The 21,730-nt window shown below is 32.2% G+C and overlaps 1 protein-coding gene across 1 annotated transcript in view; it reads right to left on the reverse strand.

The window, feature by feature from the left end:
* Positions 1-12,130, reverse strand: part of LOC119828203 (rab11 family-interacting protein 4) — a 43,620-nt gene extending 31,490 nt beyond the window's left edge. Inside the window, exons 1-5 of the mRNA XM_038350304.1 lie at positions 11,902-12,130; positions 10,229-10,326; positions 8,725-8,843; positions 7,149-7,232; positions 5,489-5,533 (exon numbers count right to left, since the gene is read on the reverse strand). Coding sequence (XP_038206232.1) covers positions 5,489-5,533; positions 7,149-7,232; positions 8,725-8,843; positions 10,229-10,326; positions 11,902-12,049 — 494 coding nt within the window. The 5' untranslated portion in view covers positions 12,050-12,130. The remainder of the gene's footprint in view (positions 1-5,488; positions 5,534-7,148; positions 7,233-8,724; positions 8,844-10,228; positions 10,327-11,901) is intronic.
* Between the last annotated feature and the right edge of the window lie 9,600 nt (positions 12,131-21,730).

A 21,730-nucleotide genomic window follows, 5' to 3' on the forward strand; every position in this document is an offset into this window, starting at 1 on the left:
GATAGATTACTATGTCAGTCAGTCAGTCAGTCACTTCTGAGAATAGTGACTAAGTATCACTAAGGCCCGCGGCTTTGATCGAGTAGTCATAGGAAAAGTAGATAGTCCGGGGTATTCCCTACATAGTTTCGGTTCCCGTGATATCTCCGAGATTAAAAATATCCTATGTCCTTTTTCGTTTCTCAAACTATCTCTGTACCATAGTGGTTCAGTAGCTTCTTGAAGCAGAGATAGACAGAGTTACTTGAGTATTAAAATTAATAGGGATCATTAGGTTCAAAGAATCATAAAAAGGGAGGAATGTAGTGGAGGGAGAAGTGAAATCTGTAAATAGCACATGGGCGAGCGCACGCCGTGAAATTGTGTAAGAAAGCGACGCATCTACCACTTAGATACACTGTGATATTAATTTAATTGTATAAAATGTGCAATTGTTATGTGACCACACTCGGCGATATATGTCTTTGATTTCATAAAAGGAAAGTGTTTGGTACTTTCAAATGCGAACATAATGACTTTTAATGTGGTAAAGCGATACAATAGCTTTAGTTGGGGAGATGATGAATGGATATGGTGAACTCAATAGTATCTATGTGGACGAAATATTACAGGGCTTTCAGAAAATATTTTAATTCAATCAATTGGATTAGCGATTATGGAACTAATACTAATAAGTTAACACATCAAGTTAGAGTAATGAAATACAATATTTATTACGATTTTCTCACAATACGGAGATGTGGACTGAGTGAAGAGAGGTCTTTGCCCAGCAGTGGGACAGCCATGGCTGATAATATAAAGTATATTATATATTTCACAACATCTATAATTAATAGTAACAACTACATTTATACTGATATTATAAAGCTGTTGAGCTTTCGTTTGTTGGAACACGCTAATCTCAGGAACTGCTGGTTCGATTTAAAAATTCTTTCTGTGTTAGATTGGCCATTTACAGAGGAAGACTATAAGCTATAATATAAAACATGTGATGTTCACGCAGCTATCTACGTACCACACTTCATTGAAATCGGTTCAGTAGTTTTTTCGTGAAAGAGTAACAAACATACACGTACACATACATCAATCCTCAAGAACTTTCGCATTTATAATATTAGTAGTATATAGTGACTGGATATCTAAATAAATGATGTTATAATATTATACCAAGAACATTGCAAAACATTGTATGATTATTCAGCTGGGTCACTTTAGATATACGAATATTACTGAGCGTATACAAGGACAGAATATTAATTTTATTAGGCATTGTTATTTGTTACGTCTTCGTTAGCAATAACAGTTCATATCGATTACCAGTATTGCCAAGATTGAACATAAGAAAAGAAAAAAATATATATATTAATGCTGGCCAGTTTATTTATTATATATATAGAGTTCTTTTATTATTAAGAAGTTTTGATAGAAAAAGTTTTGTTGTTGTGGTATTTGGTCGCCAAACGGACGATATATCTAAGTCCAAACGGATTGCAATAACATTTTTTTTCTGTTTACATCTTCTATTATTATTTTTGTAACATAACACTTTAAATTTTACAGCCCCTGTGTTTTTTAATAATTATAAACAGCCGCGTGCGTAATGCTACATAGGTATTTGATAAAAATGCAATCAACAATGGTATTTTCATTTTACGCGTTGTTAAAAGTGAGTGCTAACTAATTCAATGGCAAAATTAAACAAGACTCATTAACATACATTCTCTGTTTGAATTTAATAATTAGAGCATAAATAATGATCCGGCCAAATGGAACAGTTTTTTAATTGCCTACTCAGTTGAACGATGAATTATGCAATTTGTAAATTTAGATGATTGATAGCAATTTTTACAATAATTATGTTAGGTGGTATTTTAACACGTTAAGTTTCATGGAATTTTTATGATTGTGTAGGATAGTTTTCATTTTATAAATTAAATTGATCAATTCATAACATACTTCAATTTAAATTAATTGATACAATAAACACATATAACCTGTGAGGTCGTTTTCTGTAATACATGTGAACACCGTGCCGCTCCAGCTTTATAAACAAACGCCTACAACTCTCTCAAACACTCCACAATGTGGAAAGTTACGATTTTCATCCAATCACTTCACATCACTAATTGGATTTCCATTCACGCCTGGCTGTTTGGGACGTTTCCTTTGCCACAATTTTAAAAAAAGAATAGCAAAATACGCGGGAACCGTACGACGCACGAGCAAACGAGGCACTGACGCATCAACAAACGTAATGATGAGCCGGGCTGGCATCGCAACATGAATTATCCACAATGGTAGTGAAACAGTCCGTTATTAAATTATTAAGCAGTTTGCGGCCGGATACGATCACGCTACGCCTGTGAATAGCCTAACATCTATCACCTGTAGGATGCGAATAAAACGCCTACGGTGTCATTCCAAGAATGTTATTCCGAGACGTTTGTTTGTAAATATCTCAGCGTATTTTTGTTTCTCGTAAACGATTCGGATGTAAAAGAAAAGCAAATAAATGGTTTATTATGGTTAACGTTAGCCGAATTCCAAATGTCTAATTGGAAACAAATCATGTTAGTCTGGAATAATTTCGAAGCTGTTTATTATTTATTTCAATAAAACTTTAGTTTTGTATTTTGTTAGGGAACCAGATGCAATTTTTTATGTCATAGCGGAATGCTACTATTTCGCTCTGATCTTCTATGGGGGCGTGGTACCTTCCCCGGTGCCCGCTGGCTCAATTCATATATTATCATAGCGTGCTCGACACCGACATTTCTATGTAAGTACTAGCTGAACCCGGCAAACGCTGTTCTGCCTTACTCTTATCGTTTAGTGGTATGAAAAATAGATGTTAGCCGATTCTCAGACCTACCCAATATGCTTACCAAATTTCAGAGGAATCGGTCAAGCCATTTCGGAGGAGTATAGAGACTAACATTGTGACACGAGAATTTTATATATAAGATGTTATTTAGCATATTTTATATATCGTCTATTATGTCGTACGAAATAAATTTTATATGAAATGTGCTGTGGAAATTGAATACAAAGAATTATTACTCTACAATTCTACACAATGCCTTCATAATTATATTAAGCGGAACAAGTAACAGTGTTACGGTATTAACGTAGATTGTGCAATTTTTATGCACTTTTCTCGTATATGGCGCAGTTTTACACGTTTAAGATTAGCACATTATTTACGAAAGATTTAATGTGCGGTTTAGTCTTCCCGGTTATGTGGAAACGTTAAAAGGTAGCTGAAAGGCGGCGATGTTACAAAGAAGAAATTAAATATAGCTGAAGAGGTTCTTATCTATTTATGTGACATACATACAATTTAAAAGGGTAAAAATCTAAATATCTATACATCCTACTAATCCTACAAATATTATAAATGCGAAAGTTTGTAAGGATGTGTGTGTGTTTTATCCCGATATTCCTACGGGATACGGACATACGTGAGTAAAACCGCGGGGCGTAGCTAGTACATAATATATCTATTGAAACATATCCATGTTATGACGTTAAATTATGTTTTACAGTCAATTCTGTCATAAAATTATAATTCTACGTTAATATATTGTATTAAGCTAAAATTTTTTTGAAGGTTCACTGCTGTTCATTCGATATTTTTATGAATAATAAATCTATAATGTACTCAAGTATAATCAAGTTTTCATAGGGAAATAATAATGTGCTAATATTTATTTACTTTGTTTACTCAGTTTAAAATTAACAAGGCATTTGAATCCCGTTAATCGGTTTACTATTAATTAGACTAATGAACGGTACCTTGCTAGTGAAGGTAACTTTAGTGTGAATGGAGGGAACCTTACGGTTAAAATATCATTTCTTAACCTAATTTTTCAATACTTGGTCAAAATTTTATCATCATATGTATTAAACAATTATTTCAAAATCCTATCCTATCCTACTAATCTTTCCTACTATCCTACTAATATTATAAATGCGAAAGTTTGTAAGGATGTGTGTGTGATTGTTGCTCTTTCACGCAAAAACTACTGAACCGATTGCAATGAAATTTGGTACATAGACAGCTGAACAACTGGAATTATATGTTATTCCAGTTGTTCCAGGCAACTTTTTATCGCCTTAGTGTGTTTAATTGCTCGAGTTTTGATATTATAGTGGTGACGTTAATATTTAATTGTTTACATTATTATTTATTTATACACTATTGGACGGAAATGTATAAGCAATGGATTGAAAATCATTCGTTAGTATAACTAAATATTACTGTAAATAATAATTCATTACTAACGGGCGATTTCAAAGGAATAATATTTTGCATTTCGTTCCAAAAACAAAACGTTTTCTATCTTTTTAAAAGCATCCATTTTAGTAAAGTAAAGTATTACATGTTCATAAATTAATTTAACCTATATATAATACTAGCGGTCCGCCCGCCTGTGGTACATATACATATAGCCTTCCTCAATAAATGGGCTATCTAACACTGAAATAATTTTTCAAATCGGACCAGTAGTTTCTGAGTGTGATTAGTGCATTCAAACAAACAAACGAACACTCTTCAGCTTTATAATGTTAGTATAGATTAATAATATTAATGACTCAAAATATCTGTTATAATTTTCCCTATATTTTCATGAATAAGCAACGATTCCATAAATTATCCTTTAAAGTTTTGGGTTCTTTTTAATCACATATTTTCCGCGATAAAACCTCACTTCAGGCTATTTCATTTAATGGTACAATTATATACCACCTCTATTTTAGTAGGATATCGTCATCATCATCATCAGCCCATATATGTTCCCACTGCGGGGACACAGGCCTCTTATGAGGGTTCTCTTTTTCTAATAAATGAGGCATACATAGTATAAAAAAATTAATGTTAATATTTAAAAACGAAGTTTTTAAATAAAACCCGAAGTGAAGTTTCAAATTTGACTTTCACTGGTCAGTAACACGTAATAATTATATAATACAATAGGCGTATTCTCAGAGAAGCTGTATAAGGCATTTAACTTTGATATTAAACTCAACCGAAACAGAAATGACTGTTACTACATCAGAAAGGTACAGTGGGTATATTTTTAGGTACAGAGGACACATGTAAAATGTACATGTGAAACGTAATAGAAGAAAAAATTACTAAGAAAACTTAAACTTACTGTTAAACTTGCTATTTCTGTTTATTGGAACTTACGGAAATTGCTTAAATATCAGGATAATAAAGAGTAATATAATTATCTAAAATTATGTTTACAAAAACAACCATTCTCCAACACAGGAGCATGCGACTATTTCACGTCGGTTTTCTGTGGGGGTGAGCTGGCTCAATTCGTGCCGAAGCGTGGTAGACTTTCACATATAGATATATTATCTTAAATACTTTTAAGCTGATATAATAAGAAATAAAAAAAACATATTTGATATTATACTTTACGCCTTATCCTTTTGCGATAAATTTGATAAACAAATAAACAAAAAAAATGCTTACTGTCTCATGGATCCCCATCTGCGATGCGGTAGATTCTCTTGATGGCTACGAAGGAACAAAACAGAATAATAAGCAAACAAAAGTAGGATACAAACAAAAAATTACAAAAATAAATACTACATAAGTAAAATAAAAATATAAAAGCTTACAATAATTTTTATATAATATTAAACTGTTTTCAATTTTTTATAAACAAGAAAAAGAGGTTTTGTTTGGTTTTTCTATAATTCAATATAAAAAAATAATGTAAATATAAACGTACACTTTATTGTAATAGATATAGAATTAATAACTTAAATAAAGTTATTAATTTATTCCTAACATTAAAAGTGTGTTAAAAGGCGATGGTTGTGGCTCACCTTTAAACATGTTTGATCAAATGCCTTCCTTTCGCATGAATTAATACAGACATTATTTATAAATGGGGCTAGTGGATTGCAGTGGTAAATGTTGAAAGTATGATTTTGATGAATATATTCCATGTAGTCCATACAAAAATGAATTGTATGTAGCGATGTGTAAATGAATTGATAATCAAGTAATGAATGGATGACGGAATGGGATCAAGCGATGGGTTATGGGATGTTTATTGTTTATAACATTAATATTTTATGTAGTTAACTAATAAAATATTTATCTCTTTGTTTTTATCGTTCGTTTCCTAAAAAGTTATAGAGAATTGACTATTTGACTATGAAAACTTATTTATTAAATACGTCAATAATTATATCATGTATTCGAAATAGTAAAAATGAAATGATTTTCCAAGGTTGGTCGAAATAAGTGAGCCATTATGAACAATGTTTTAATTCTCACCGATTTACTGACATAAACGTTTGCGAAGAGTAAACCGACGTGGGATTCAATTGTACTGTTATTTTTATGTAAACCACCATTTATTAGTCATTTGATTAATTGTGGGAATTTAGTCCTTAAACTATACTACTTAAAGAACATTAAATGGGTGTTTCTTTGCGTATAACCTCTTTATTTCGACGTTTATAAAAACGTTATTTTGTACATATATTATGAGAAGAACGGGTTAGTAGAATAAAACATTCGTAAAAACGTATTTTGGATAGATTACTGGCAGTATTGGTATAGACTATTCTACACTACTAGAACTACAATTATTATTTTATACTATTTGTTCTACGTTTTATTTTTTCTGCTTAAATACAAATACTAAATATATTATCATAGTGCCCATAAAAAGACATAAAAGAAGTTTTTTTTAAGAACGAGTGGTCATCTGTCAATACGGAACAGTACGGACACGGGTTATATTCCTCGAGATAATTTTAACTATTATTTAAATATTTTATTACATTATTAATAATTTATTTTAAAAGGTTGACGTGATATGACTTAAAAGTAAACAAGTTTTTGTATGCCTTATAGGTCCTAGACAAGCTAGTTATATAGCTACATTAAAATTTTGTGTGTCACACACACACACACAATTTTATTTCTTTATTTATATATTTTCAACTTATGCGGTAGTAATATCTTAAAACGTGTATTTTAGAATGTTATATGTTATAATACAATGATAATGACAGAAATAGAAACAACATACAAAATAATAAAAATACATTTGAAAGATAACTGTTACAGTAAAATATACACATATATTTATTAAAAGTGTGTGTTTACAAACCTAGGGGGTGTCCGCCTTAAGCTGGTTCTCGTCCAAGAATGCCGGTTCAGAGGGTTGCCTGGACTTCGTGATCCATTTTCCGTTCTGCAAAAAAAAAATCATCAACGGAAATATTACTATATTCCTTAATAGGCTTGATAGAAAATGGCTTTATAGGAATTTAATAATTTTACTATCGAATGACTAAAAAGTCGATTAGTGCGAGTCGTACTCACGACACTGCATACTTTTTATAATAATTCTGTAGCATAAATAGAAATTAATACGCAGATAAAGTCAATTGTGGCAGCATTCACAATAAACACTAAATGCTCGTTAATTCAAACAACATTAGATAAACCAGTTATTTTATGAGGCTGGCCAGTAAAAAAAAAGTTCAACCCAGACGGCTTACTTTTTCAAAGATCCATTTCTATTTATAGTTGGGTAGACCCAAAACATACCGACATCATAGAAAGTTGTAAAAAAGGTATAAAGAAAACTTTTCATAGACTTTTTATGGCGCGTTTATTATCTAATTCTGCAACTTATGTATTTTGGACTGTTACAAACACGTTAAATCCTATCCTACTAATATCATAATCCTACTAATATTACAAATGCGAAAGTTTGTAAGGATGTGTGTGTGTGTTTGTTACTTTCACGCAAAAACTTCTGGACCGATTACAATAAAATTTGGTACGTAGACAGCTGGACAACTGATATAACATATAGGCAACTTTTTATCCCGATATTCCTACGGGATACGGACTTACGCGGGTGAAACCGCGGGGCGCAGCTAGTATTTCATAATGGCATTCCTATGGGTTACAAATAACTTCTATTTTAGGTAGAATGCATAGGTAAATTTTCGAATAAATTACAATAGGTGTCAAATAAGTAAAGAAGTGACTGTTGCCAATTAAGTATACCAAATAATATTTATATTTTTCTAGGTTTATGAGGCGTTTAATTGGTCAAATTTATATTGCTTTCGGAAGCATAGCAATATCCTGCGCATATATTTAACGGTAATGAAATAAATGCTTGTGCTCGATATTATAACTTTTTCTAAGGTCGTTGTTAATTGAAAATTTTATTAAAATCGTAAACGATTTGAAGATGTTTTAGACAGTTTCGTGAATAGCAAGACTTTGTCAACTCATTAAATTAAATGTTGAAATACATAGTGATTAAGCAAGTAATCTTTTTTAATTATTCTTTTTAGTGTATTTCTGATGATGCGCAATGAAAAGTCAAAATTATGTATTCATGCTCTCGATATTGGAATTATCATTTAATAATATACCGTTGGCTCTTACAGTTAAAAAAGTAATAAGTTCTAAGAAAATACTTAGTAATATTTGCAAGTACAACAATAATCCTATCCTACTAATATTATAAATGCGAAAGTTTGTAAGGACGTGTGTGTTTGTTACTTTCACGCAAAAACTACAGAACCGATTGCAATGAAATTTGGTACGTAGACAGCTGGACAACTGGAATAACATATAGGCAAATTTAATCCCTATATTCCTACGGGATACGGACTTACGCGGGTGAAACCGCGGGGCGCAGCTAGTAGATAGATACTAACGTGTTGTTAGGTGCGTCGCCATCAGCTTCACCATAACACTCAAAATTTTCTGCATCTGATATTGAGTTACCAGGACTGGAGTCTGCCGTATTCTCTGCTTGGCTGGCTTCTGTTCCATTCTGAAATGAGAAATAATGTAGAATTATAGACATGTATCACCTCTTCTGTACTCATTAAACTAATGAAGGTTTTTTAATATTGAGGTTGACATTTAACAAAGGTCAAATAAACTATTTCGGTATGGATGTGTGGATGTAAAAGACATCAGTGGATAACTAAGTTAATTATGTGGACACTTAAGTTTAATTTAATTTAATTTAATTATTATTTAGGACAACTTACAAAACATACACTATTACAAGATTATACATATAAGATATACAAATACATACCGAGTGTTGCTTTAATTAAAAGTTGCCACGGCTTGTTAACGGACACTTAAAAATTATACATAATTAGTCTAAAAAATAAAACATAAATTTAAACTACAATTAAAATTAAAATTAAAACTACAATTAAATTAACTGTGGACATAATGTAAATAGTGTAAATCAATAAAAATTAATAGTTACACACAAAACTTGACCGAGACCAATGACATAAATCATGGAACAAATGAAGAAACTACATTATTTTTTTTTTTTTTTTTTTTTAACGGTACTACATATTCTAAAACGGTAAAATATTAATATGACTTATTGTTTCAGCATTTTTGATAAATTTGGCGGGAACAAGCGACAAAAAGCATAGTACTATATTTTTTTAAGTGGGGATATCTTGTATAAGATACCCACGGCACCAGGGAAGGAGCCGTGGGTTATGTCGGATTCCTACCGACTAAAACCCCACTGTGTTCCAACGCGCATAGTACTATATATCTCAACTGTTTGATGATAGAAGGATATCGTACCCATTAATTAGGAAACAAAAATGTTAATTAACATGTAATATAGAACAAAACTTTATGCTTCATTAAAAACTAAAATTATTATTGTATTTATTCTTTGTATATAAAATATATGTGAATGAAAATGTCATCAATGTTTTGATATTGGACGCTCGTGCCAAGAATCTTGAATTAGATTTAGCTGCGAATAACATTCACGGAAAATAACAAGTAAAAATAAACTAGTTTGTTTCTAAACATATGACTAAATCTCAATAATATGTTAACATTTCATTATAATATGCCTTTTGAAGTAGAACATACGACATGTGTATCTATGAATATTCTTTAAGGTTTTAAATTTCTAAAACGTAAGTATCATTGTAGAACGTATAACGTCATATCCACGCACTATGAAATACATAAATATATTACAAAGCACATTTATAGCATACGAGTTAAAGTTTGATTTGATAATCTTATAAGAGAACACGTTAAGAGGACGATAACCTAACTCATTCACAGTCTTCTGCATCTTCATATAAAAATATACTTCTTTTTGTTCCATTTGTATAACCAAAGAGTATTCACATTTAATGGTGATTTGTTGTTATTTACCTGTAGTTTCCGTGCATGGTTTCCTGGTGAAGACCGAGGTGACTTCGTTCTTTGGAAAACACTCGGCGCCATCATCACAGCCACTGGCACCTTCGATTCTGGAATTAGAAACCAAAGTTAGTTAGTTACCAAAGAAATGTAAAATTAATGATAAGCAAAATGTTTTTGCCTTCAGTCATCAGATATTTTTGATAAAACACGTCGAAATTAAAAAAGTAAGTAAGTTTATTTAATTAAGTCTTTTCTTATTTCCGGCACTGTAAAATGGAGATACAAATAAATTGTCACATTACAGATACTCTCCTTTTTACTAATGCAGCAAGGTTTTAGTTTTTTCAATTATCATAAATAGAGTTATGTCTTTAGAGTATAATATCTCATTGCGTTATTTTATTGTTTCCTGCAGAACTATTTGCTGATAAGATATCTTCATTATCTCGTTTACTGTCTCGGTGATAATTAAATAATCTCATTAATAGCTCATTCCCTACATTTTTACTGTTATATTATTCATATGTACACATCTGTGTTACCTAAATTAACGATAATTGCAATTTCACTTGTAATAAAGACATGCTCTGAAACACCTCATAACTTTAATTCAACATTTATGAGTGGATGGTGAGGTGAGCTGATGTTCGGAAAATTATGCGACAGAGGAAGCCAGCAAAAGGTTGGAGATGCCAGTGTTGAAATGTGATATATATATTTTTAATATTACTAAATATGATACCTGACACAAGCATTTTTTTGTTTGTTTACTAGGCGTGTTCCAATCACAAACCAGCTAAGGCAATCATACAAAGAATGATATACATAATTTGGAAGAATTTAATAACTGTATACTAATATAATAAAGAGGAAAAGTTTTTTGTTTGTACCGAAAAAGCTTTAAAACTATTGGTCCGATTTAAAATTTCTTTCACCAAAAGAAAGCTACATTATTTCCGAATGCTATATTATATATAGATACTTTTTACCCGGAATAATACTTCATTCTCACGGGATATGGTAATTAGGACAAAGGGCAATAAAACATTATCATTCCAAATTTAGTCACCAAAAAAAGTAATAGGGGTAATAGTTCTCGGGAAAGTAAAACTTGTAGATAATTTGAAAAGGACTTAAACTACGAGTGTTTATTGACATTATCAATGATAAATGTCCATATGTTATGTAACAATATATCTTTCATGGGAAGTCTTCAAGAATCTCCAATGCATTATCGATTGCTATCGGAATCTAATATAGGTCAAAACAATAAACACATTCTTCATAGTCTTTAGCTTGTATTGTTATTCGTTTTCATTCAATGCATTTATTATCTGTTTTTAGAATACATGTATTATGAGATATGATGAACTTTATGGTTGTGTGCTTTTATTAAATTAGATAAAAAAAGTAACAATATGTGTTCATTGAATTAATAAGATATTAATCTTTTTCAATTTTAAGAAATCATTATTTGCTATTTTTTATATTAGATAAAATAAATATATTCAAAAGAACATCAGGTTAATAGGTGTACAAAGTCCATTGATTGTCAATGTTGGTGGAATCAGTAACAGACAAAAATTCAGATGATATTTCATTGTATCCTACATCCAAATCACTTATTCTAATTATGAGTCATATCATTTTTATATTTCTCAGTTTGTAAAAATAATGCTAACCGTAAACAATACGATAAAGCAGTTGGTAGCAGATTCCCAGTAACTTGGCAAGCAGCACCAGTCCCCTCCACCACGTGTCCAGAACACCATCCACTTCTGTGCCCTCTGCTTCTCGCAAAAACACTACCACTTTGGACATTGATGTCATTGGTTTTCTTTTGCAATTTATAGTTTCTTAATATATTACAGCATAAAATGCACTTATATTATTGTTAAAACTTGATTGGAATTGATCTATTTTTTTAATGTAAGCTATGTTTGTAAAGTCTGGAAAATAGATAACTAAAATTTATTATAGATCCCGTTTTAATTAAAGACCTATCATGCTAATTTGTAATTCTTTGATATCCTTCCTATATTCGTTCATATCCGTTTGTTGTTAATTCAATCCTCTTTAATGTTACAAGACAAAAGTTCGTATCGAATAAAATAAAATCAATTTTCAAATTCAACGTAACTAATCAATACAAAGGCATTGATAAGGAAATTGTGTTAACAGGTCTTGCAAAGGTGTGACTGGTACGACTGTGCGAAGTCGATGCAATTGATTTTTTGCCTCATTGTATTTACATTTATTCCGATTTGCTTGATGAGCAATGTTTTATACATGTTCTGGTAGCAACTGGGTTAGAAATGTGAGATTAAGACATACCATCTATGTACCTACGTATGGTATTTCACCGATGAAGCGTTAAGGGGTGAATAATTTATATTGCAGAGGCGGTGTTCAATATTGAGGAATTTTAATGTCTTTTTGATTATGATAAAAACGCAATACGCGCGTATCTGTCCACTAATTTTCATTTTTATACCGCTTAGAAATAAGAATGTTGGTAAATGCATAAAATACTTATTACGATCTTAGTATATACGTAACTATTATAGTTAGTTGCGTATAGTTTTCGCCTGTCTACTGTCATAAAGTTGTAAACATTTTCGTCATCATAATATTTCTTATTTACATAGATAGCTGTATCTATACTGTTTAAACAAAATAATAAATTATTTCCACCTATGAAAAGAAGTTATAAGGCTAACCTAACAAGGTCGTAGTCAAATACGCTCGCAGTCGAGTTGCTCAACTTGTTAAAAATATAGGTATAAGTGTATGGCAAATGATTGGTTTAAAAACGGTGCAACACGCTTCACGCTCTCTGCACAAATATCTTAAGAAAGGTGCACTGTTGCACCTATTCGGGTTTCGACATATTGCAAATTGATGCTTAGAATACAAGAGCTAATTATTTCATCAAGTATTAAAAACTGCATTATATAATTAACATATAGATGCGTATCAATAACCTACTTATAGAATAATAGAATGTGATAGATTTGGCCTACTATCTAACACACGTTCTCTAAGCAAAGCGTAGGTATATTCATTCCTTTATTACTACAGCCATATCAGTTTTTAAAGCGTTACATTAATAAATTAATTTAACTTCACGTTACCGCTCGCGGAGATTGTTTTTTATACAAGATCTTTTGATATACGTATACAAATAACCTTCAGTTTTTCTGAATAGAATAGCGAAGCAAACATTGCAATTTGCTGTAGGCTCACACTGACATCACGCTAATCAGCATGGAATGTAGCCATCGAACAAGCCATGTCAAACCGGTAGCTCGTCTTATCTACATTCCAACTTTACAAACTTTCCTACTTTCTTTCCGTCTTTTCCCTATTTGGCTAAAGAAATTGAATAACGTTACGAAGGACACCACTAATCATTCCATTTTTGATAGTATCTTATTTCCTAACAGTGTTAAGGGTTTCAGAACCACAGATAGATAACTTTCACAACTTTTTTTTTTCACACTTGCATGTGCATTTTTGTTTTTTAATATAGTAGAGGGGCCAAGACCGGCTGGTCCCGAACACCGGCGCGAACTGACAGCCCTGTTGCAGTACTGGCTTATGCAATAGCTAATATTACGGTATTATCGATAAAAACTCGTTATTTTATAGATACTGTTGCAAATAACGGTGTGGACAAAGAAAATGCATCTAATTTTAAATGAGATTTTCAATTCATTGTTAATTTGAAATGGGCATTTCTCGATTACTTGATTGATTGTTTCGAAAAAGTACTACGACTTTGTACATATAGTTTAGTACATTTATAGACTAAAATTATGTATGCTACTAAATATATAAATACTCTGTCTAATGTCTATCTATACTATATAACAAACGTAAAACAAAAGTTAACTAAGTTTGTTTGTTTCAACGTGCTAATTTTAGGGAGTGAAGGACCGATTTCAAAACTTGTTTCAACGATAGATATGTACACGTGACACCTGATGGAATATATGTGCATGAGTGAAACCAGTGCGTACCACTAGTATTACATATTGTGATTAAGTATTACATAAAATATCATATTATATTCTATCCCAATAATTGTTTTTTGACACACCTTCTATGCATTTTAATTGAGCCCACTTTCTTAATTAGCGAAAAAAAGTGTGATGTATTATGTTAATTTGTAAATAATATAATAAAATAAAGATCAAACAAGAAAGTGTTGAACGTCAAACACTTTCGCGAGTGAAATTATTTTAGCATCGGATCAGATAATTGTTTTACGTGTGATATTGTAAGTGCTCGAAACACGAACATAAATCAATCGCACTCCATTCTAGCCGATATTTTTTTAATCCTACATATTTTATAAATGCGAAATTTTGTAAGGATGTGTGTGTGTTTGTTGCTCTTTCACGCAAAAACTACGGAACAGATTGCAATGAAATTTGGTACGTAGATAGCTGGACAACTGGAATAACATAAAGGCTACTTTTTATCTCGATATTCCTACGGGATACGAACTTACGCGGGTGAAACCACGGGGTGCAGCTAGTTTTGAATAAATCTTAGTCGTCTGTTACACAAAAAGTACCCGTGACTGCTTCCCTAATGCTACTCGGCGGAACACTGGGGTTTAGGCAGTAGAAATTTGACATAACCCATGATATCTTCCCCGGGGGCCGTTGGTATCTATGGAAGATTGGTCCACTATAATAACAAAAACAGTAGCATTCGTGGGACTGCCGATAGAAGTGAAAACGGAAATATTAAGTTGAGAGTAATTAAAACTATATGCAAAAATTACATGAAATTTTTTATGTTTTATTTATTAGTTACATATGATGGGTTAAACAAATCATGAACAAAATATAAATACAAAGTGGTTGAAAAAATTATCATTAGCATGTCGGTGACGCGAACCGAGGATTTTACCCTGTACCAAAACGCTCAACGCGCCTAAAGAAGTTTTCACTTCAAAAACATAATAAACAGGCGCCTGATACACGTCAAGTATATATCGTCATTCGTCAGTCTAGTATTTATTGATAGACGGCAAAATGGAATCAAGAAATTGATAAATTCATTATTATAGATACTGAAATCCATCAGTACGCTATATACACGTTCAATAAACACCACGATACATTAGTACTTATTGGGGGAACACAGTACTCTATTTACGTAAAACAGGCGCCTTAAATTCTATAATATTCTTATACCTACATGATTTCTAATTAAAAGATGACGGTCGTTGAACGGATACCGACATTAAACTCCCGTTATTTCACAAAAATAAAATAAATAACGACCAATACAACAAACGCATAAAATATATGGCATCTATGTAAGTTTAATATCTATAAATTACGTGTTACATTGTTTGTTGGCGATGGACTTCTAAACTACTCAACCGAAATTTGTACACCATGTGCAGTTTGATCCAACTTAATAGATTTGATAGTTATAATATTTTAATTACTATAAATGACTACCCGGGCGGAGCCGGGGTATGCAGCCAATCCTATCCTACTAATACCCAGTTGCTTTCGCATTTACAATATTAGTGGGATCCGCAAATACGCAAAAACCCCTCAACCGTTTGCAATGAAATTGGGACATAGACAGCTGGACCACTGGAATAACATAAAGGCTACTTTTTATCCCGATATTCCTATGGGATACGGAATTACGCGGGTGAAACAGCGGGCGCATTTAGTATTATATAAAGGTAAACTTACAATTTACGCGTGTTTGAGACAGCATTACCGGTTTGAACATTTCAAGAATGGGTGTGGTGCGTTGATTAGATCTAGCATGGATGTTGTAAAACAGAAAAGTCTGAAGAGTAATAAGAAGGAAGTGATTCACAAATTAGTTATACAAGCTTGAAAAACTAAGTTTCGTCGGGTCGATTGCAGTGGGAGCGCTCGTGTCATCGACCTCAGTTGCATAAGTGATGCTATGGGAAACTGTTGTAATGTTTTTTCATTGCTAATTGTTCAAAATCGTGATTTTTGGCGCCATATTACACACATCTTTGCTATATTACTATGATTTTTAATAGTTATCTTATAATGTAGATCAATTTAAATAATAATGACGCTGTAATCATTCGTAAAACAGCAGTGGTGGATCAGTGGTGAGGATCTCGTAGGAAACAAATTGATTTTTCAATTTATCTGCGCATGTGGTTTACAATTTACATCGCCACTACCCGAAAAGGTAAAGCATATAATACATGGCGAGGAAACCGTCATGGTGACGAATGAAAAGCGGCATGTGACATCTGTCAAACTGCACTTGGCCAGCGTGGTTGACAAAAGTGTGACCCTCATAGCAGGCCAGTGTTGTAGCAGTGGGAATATATATGGGCTGACGATGATGAAGATACACAAGGGATATTCTACGTTATATACCCTTGTGTACCTTCATCTAAATTGAATATAACGTAACGTCATGTTCAAGATAAAAATGCATGCCCTTAAAACCACTATGGACACGAGATTTAGTTATCATGTAAATTGTTAAAAAAGTATTTTTGTTAACCATTCTAGGACACTCATGAAGTTTGGTAAACCAGGACCCAATATTGTTTTCTTTTAGATTTGTATATAACCGACTCCCTTCGATTCGATTTTGACGCACTGTAAACAGACCTATTTGAGAACCTTTGTACTCTTATCGAGGATCCTATAATTTCACAGGTTTATCTTATCTTGATTAGAATTTCCAGGATTAAATAATTTAGTAAAATAACTACCCCGTGTAACATCAAATGAGACAATGTAGTTGTTTATTATTAAAGCGTGTTTTTTTTGTTTTTTTTTTTTAATTATAATTCTTGCTAGTTCACATATTAATTTCCATGATAAACATGCTATAGATAAATTTTTCACTTACCTCAATCTATTTTATGGAGTGTGTCTGAAGAATGCAGATATGTTGAATGTGGAATCTGTAAAGGTACAAAGAATTTGTTTTAGTTTAACTTCATAAAAAATTAGTTGCTTGGAAGAAATGGCCTATAGCCAAAAGACCGCCAATTGCATACAATAACTTTTGCACTAACTTTTTTATTTTTCGTATATTATTCAACTTAACTCTGTATACGGAATTAAGAAGAAATAATGATTAAAATAAAAAATAGGTTTGTTTGAGCAGTGATTGTGGTGATTATGTATTTATACCAATAAATAATGTGATTTACAATTTCGCAATGTTGTGGACGATTTCACTCGATTCGAGTCACGAATCTCGGTTCACTGGTCGATCTAACTCGTGCGTTTAACTTGGCCTTTGTTGCTTAAATACTGTCGAAATTAAAGTAAATTTTAATGATATTTATAGAACTTTTAACTGTGAAACTGAATTTCAATATTATTATTGTGAATTCTTATACTGATTACTGTGAAAAGCTTCCACAGTCAAATTATATTACTGTTTCGGGACCAGTATTCTACGTGGATGTTTTAATTCCTTTTTTAATTGGGAACACAATACGGCTAATAATAATTATTAGAAATGTCATCTCATAAAAATAATGATTAAGATGCAGCAACATATACTAAATGTTACATTTGTCTCAATGATTGATTTTTCTTTTCGGGCAGGAAGTATGATATAATAAACGAGTACACAATGAAGCTTTAAAGTTTACTGGTTGTACCCCGCGGTTTCACTCAAATAAAAAGTTGCCTATATGTTATTCCATTTGTCCAGCTTTCTACGTACCAAATTTCATTGCGTGAAAGAGTAACAAACATCCATCCATCCATACATACATACATACATCCATCCATACTTACAAACTTTCGCGCTTATAATGTCAGTAGGACTAGCTTCTCTGCTCGCGTAGTAAATAATAGTAAAGAATGATAGACTCGGTTTCTCTCACATAGTTCCTGTTTCCGTTGGATTTTCATTTTATATCCATTTTTTATCTTCTCTGTGCCCTGAATCGGTTAAATAGTTTAGGTGTGAAAAAAAGACACAGATAGAAAAGAAAATAGAGTAATTTTTACATTTAGGAGGAATTCTTTAAATATAGATATGTGTTGTTCAACAACAACACATCTGTCAATTTAATATTATTAATGTGTTACACCTTTTTACTGTAATTCCATAGACAATAGAGCCCCTAGAAGTAAGCGGACGCTCCATCACAGTGGCACATTTTACGGTCGAAGGAACAGTTTCGCTGGCAACACGCGCTGATTCGCTGGACTGACCCAAGTTTTTGTTCTTATATGTAGGTCCCACAGATGAGAAATGACCATATAGATATTATGTATTACAGGATGGGAGCCTCAGTGCCATACATACGACCTAAATCTATGAAAAATGTTGTTTATTAAAAAGTATAGATAAGTTTTGGAACAATTTATATCTATCTCTCAAAGCTATTTTCTAATTTTAGACTTTGAGTTGAGAAATTTTGAAAGAATAGAAAAATTTAATCACGAGGCGGGATTCGAAAACGAATACAAGGCGTAGCTACCTACGGTTTGGCAAAAAGAAACGGGTTCGAATCCCGCCTCGAGATAATTTTTTATATATTCTTTCAAAATTTCTCATTTATAAAGCACTATCTACGCCCCGCGGTTTCACCCACGTAAGTCCGCATTCCTTAGAAATATCGGGATAAAAAGTTGCCTATATGTTATTCCAATTGTCCAGTTGTCTACGTACCAAATTTAATTGCAATCGGTTTAGTAGTTTTGCGTGAAAGAGTAACAAAAACACACAAATCCTTATAAAACTTTCTCATGTATAATATTAGTAGGAGTAGGATTTCAATGCAATATAACTAAAAATGTATGCTTTGAGTTGTTAAATTGTTAAATATAAATGCGTCATCTTCTACCGACATTCCTTTTAAGGTTTAAAATGTAATGTATAAACGGATACAACCAAATAACATATATAATATTATATTAGTCATCGACAGCAGTAATATGACCTCAGGCGATTCTCGAATCTTAACAGTTGTAGGCTAATGTTATTCGTTGCAAACTTCTATTCAAATAAAATTGGAATTTTATTGCGTAGGTGAAATGTTAGACTAGTTAATGTAAAGTAAAGGTTTCGTGTAAACTATATGTAGGTTATATTTTATTCACAAAGTCTTAACTAAGTAATAAAGTGTATCGTTGTTTGAGGGTGATATACAATTTAGCATACAATTTGTGAAATGAGGTTATGCTTTCTTGTAACATACAAAATTAATATAAGTAGATAAAGTTTGTGCATTTCTTGAATTTCTGACGTTGTTCGGTCTCTGGATCTACTGAACCGATTTTATAAGTTATTAATAGAAAGTTACGTTATCTGTATATTTTAATTATGGAGCAAAGAAACAATAATGGCAAGTTAACTGATTTTACTATACATTTAAATAACCACGTGTCACAAACAAATGCTTGAATAGAATCCGATGATACCACTAGCCATATTAGCTAGCTCTTCAGTTTTTATAGAGAATGTATGTAGCATATCATAGTTCGATTTAAGTATAGATCTTTCTAAAAACAATTTTTTAATTACTTTATGTACTATACTTAAAGTGCCTATCTAATATTTCGAATTATCCGAAGCAATACATGCCAAATGATCTAAGATATCCCTCACAGACAGTAGGACGCCTCAGTCCAATAATAGTTCAAATTTATTGTACACTTATATGCGAGGGTATTTCTTGTAAATAATGAGCCAAGAAACTGGCATTGTGCCAAAAGTGGACGCGGATGGACTTCGAATGGAGATAATACAACAAAATGAATATCATGAATTTTCGCAAGGAATAGTTATGACTAGATATTGTGTTGAACTTTGCATAACTTAATCGTTGGAAACGATAACAAAATACTCAGAGAAGTAATTATTAAAAAAACTAAACCGAATCCAAATTGTCAGAACTAGACAAAACTTAAATGGGACCACATGAGACGCACTGGCTTTCAAATAAAAAAATAATCATCAAAATTGGTTCACTCAGTTTTTTGGTCGGTTGATAAGACGCTTGACGTCATTTCAAATATTCCGTCATATTATAAAGTCGTGTTAGTTCCATATATAATTGCAGAACAATTGAACATATTATAAAAATCTTTGTTTTGTAATATATGTGTTATAATTCCTTTTTTTTTCCTACCTGACCGGAGTCAGAATCATCATCATCAGCCATATGTTCCCACTGCAGGGACACAGGCCTCCTATGAGGGTTCAGGCCATTATCCACCACGCTGGCCAAGTGCGGGTTGGCAGATATCACATGTCGTCGAACTTTTTGATTCTCGGACATGCCGGTTTCCTCACGATGTTTTCCTTCACCGTTTTAAGCAGTGGTGATGTTATCTACATGCGCAGATAAATTGAAAAATCAATTTATTTCCTGCGCGCTCGCCCGGTCTCGAACCCCGACTTATCGATTTTGAAGTCCGAGGTTCTCACCACTGAGCCACCACTGCTTAAAGTAGGAGTCAGAATGAGTAACTGGTATTAAATAAAAAAGGAGAATGTGAAATACATTAAACAGTACATGATTCGGTATCTATAGCGTTATTGCAAATAGAATTTACGAAATACCACTTCTAATATTCTGTGGTAGTAATGTTCATATATCGCTAATTCGTTACGTGATTATAATTTGTTACATTGGATTGATTTTGAAATGAGCTGAATCTATAGTTGAAATATCGGCCGTTAACCCGTCGATCAATAACATTGCGGGACAAACGGAAGCACATGTCAACTTTAGTTTTCGCCCTTTGAAGTTTACGTTGCATGCCTCGTGTTTTCTAGGTCAAAGCCTGTGTCGTGACCGTGTCATATTTCATTTAAAGATGTTTTACTAATGCGGAATTATGCAGCACTAGCTGTGCCCCGCGGTTCCACCCGCGTAAGTATGTATACCGTAGGAATATCGAGATAAAAAGGTGTCTGTGTGTTATTCCAGTCGTCCAGCTATCTACGAACCAAATTTCATTGAATCCGGTTGAGTAGTTTTTGACTGAAAGGATTACAAACATACACATACATCCATCCTCACAAACTTTCGCATTTATAATTTTAGTAGGATTGTAAAAATCCAAGCGAAAATCTATTGAGTTACGAGAGATCACAAAAGATAGATTTATTCAAGTTTCATCTCTTGTTTTAACTTATTTTATATATATTTATATCCGTTTATGTTGCTACAGATCAGTGGAACATAATGCACAGAATAATATCGCTAGTTGTTTTATAATATCGATTAATTTAATTAAAACAGCTACGTGGAATAAATTTCATAAAACCAGTATGAAGATATTATTTATGTTCTCGCTATAAATTGTATGACTTATTCTTTACTTCCATTTAAACTCTGAGGTAACGATACATTACTTAATAATATTTCAATGAATGGTAGATGTCGGCATGTCTTGAAAATGTCACGTTACGTTTTTGTAATAGTCCGGTCAATTTAGACATTCGAAGTTACATAAAGTCCCAACAAGCTGAATTTCTGTGAAGTTGTTTAAA

This window comes from Zerene cesonia, chromosome 7 (genome assembly GCF_012273895.1).
Source record: "Zerene cesonia ecotype Mississippi chromosome 7, Zerene_cesonia_1.1, whole genome shotgun sequence".
Classification (NCBI taxonomy): Eukaryota; Metazoa; Arthropoda; class Insecta; order Lepidoptera; family Pieridae; genus Zerene; species Zerene cesonia.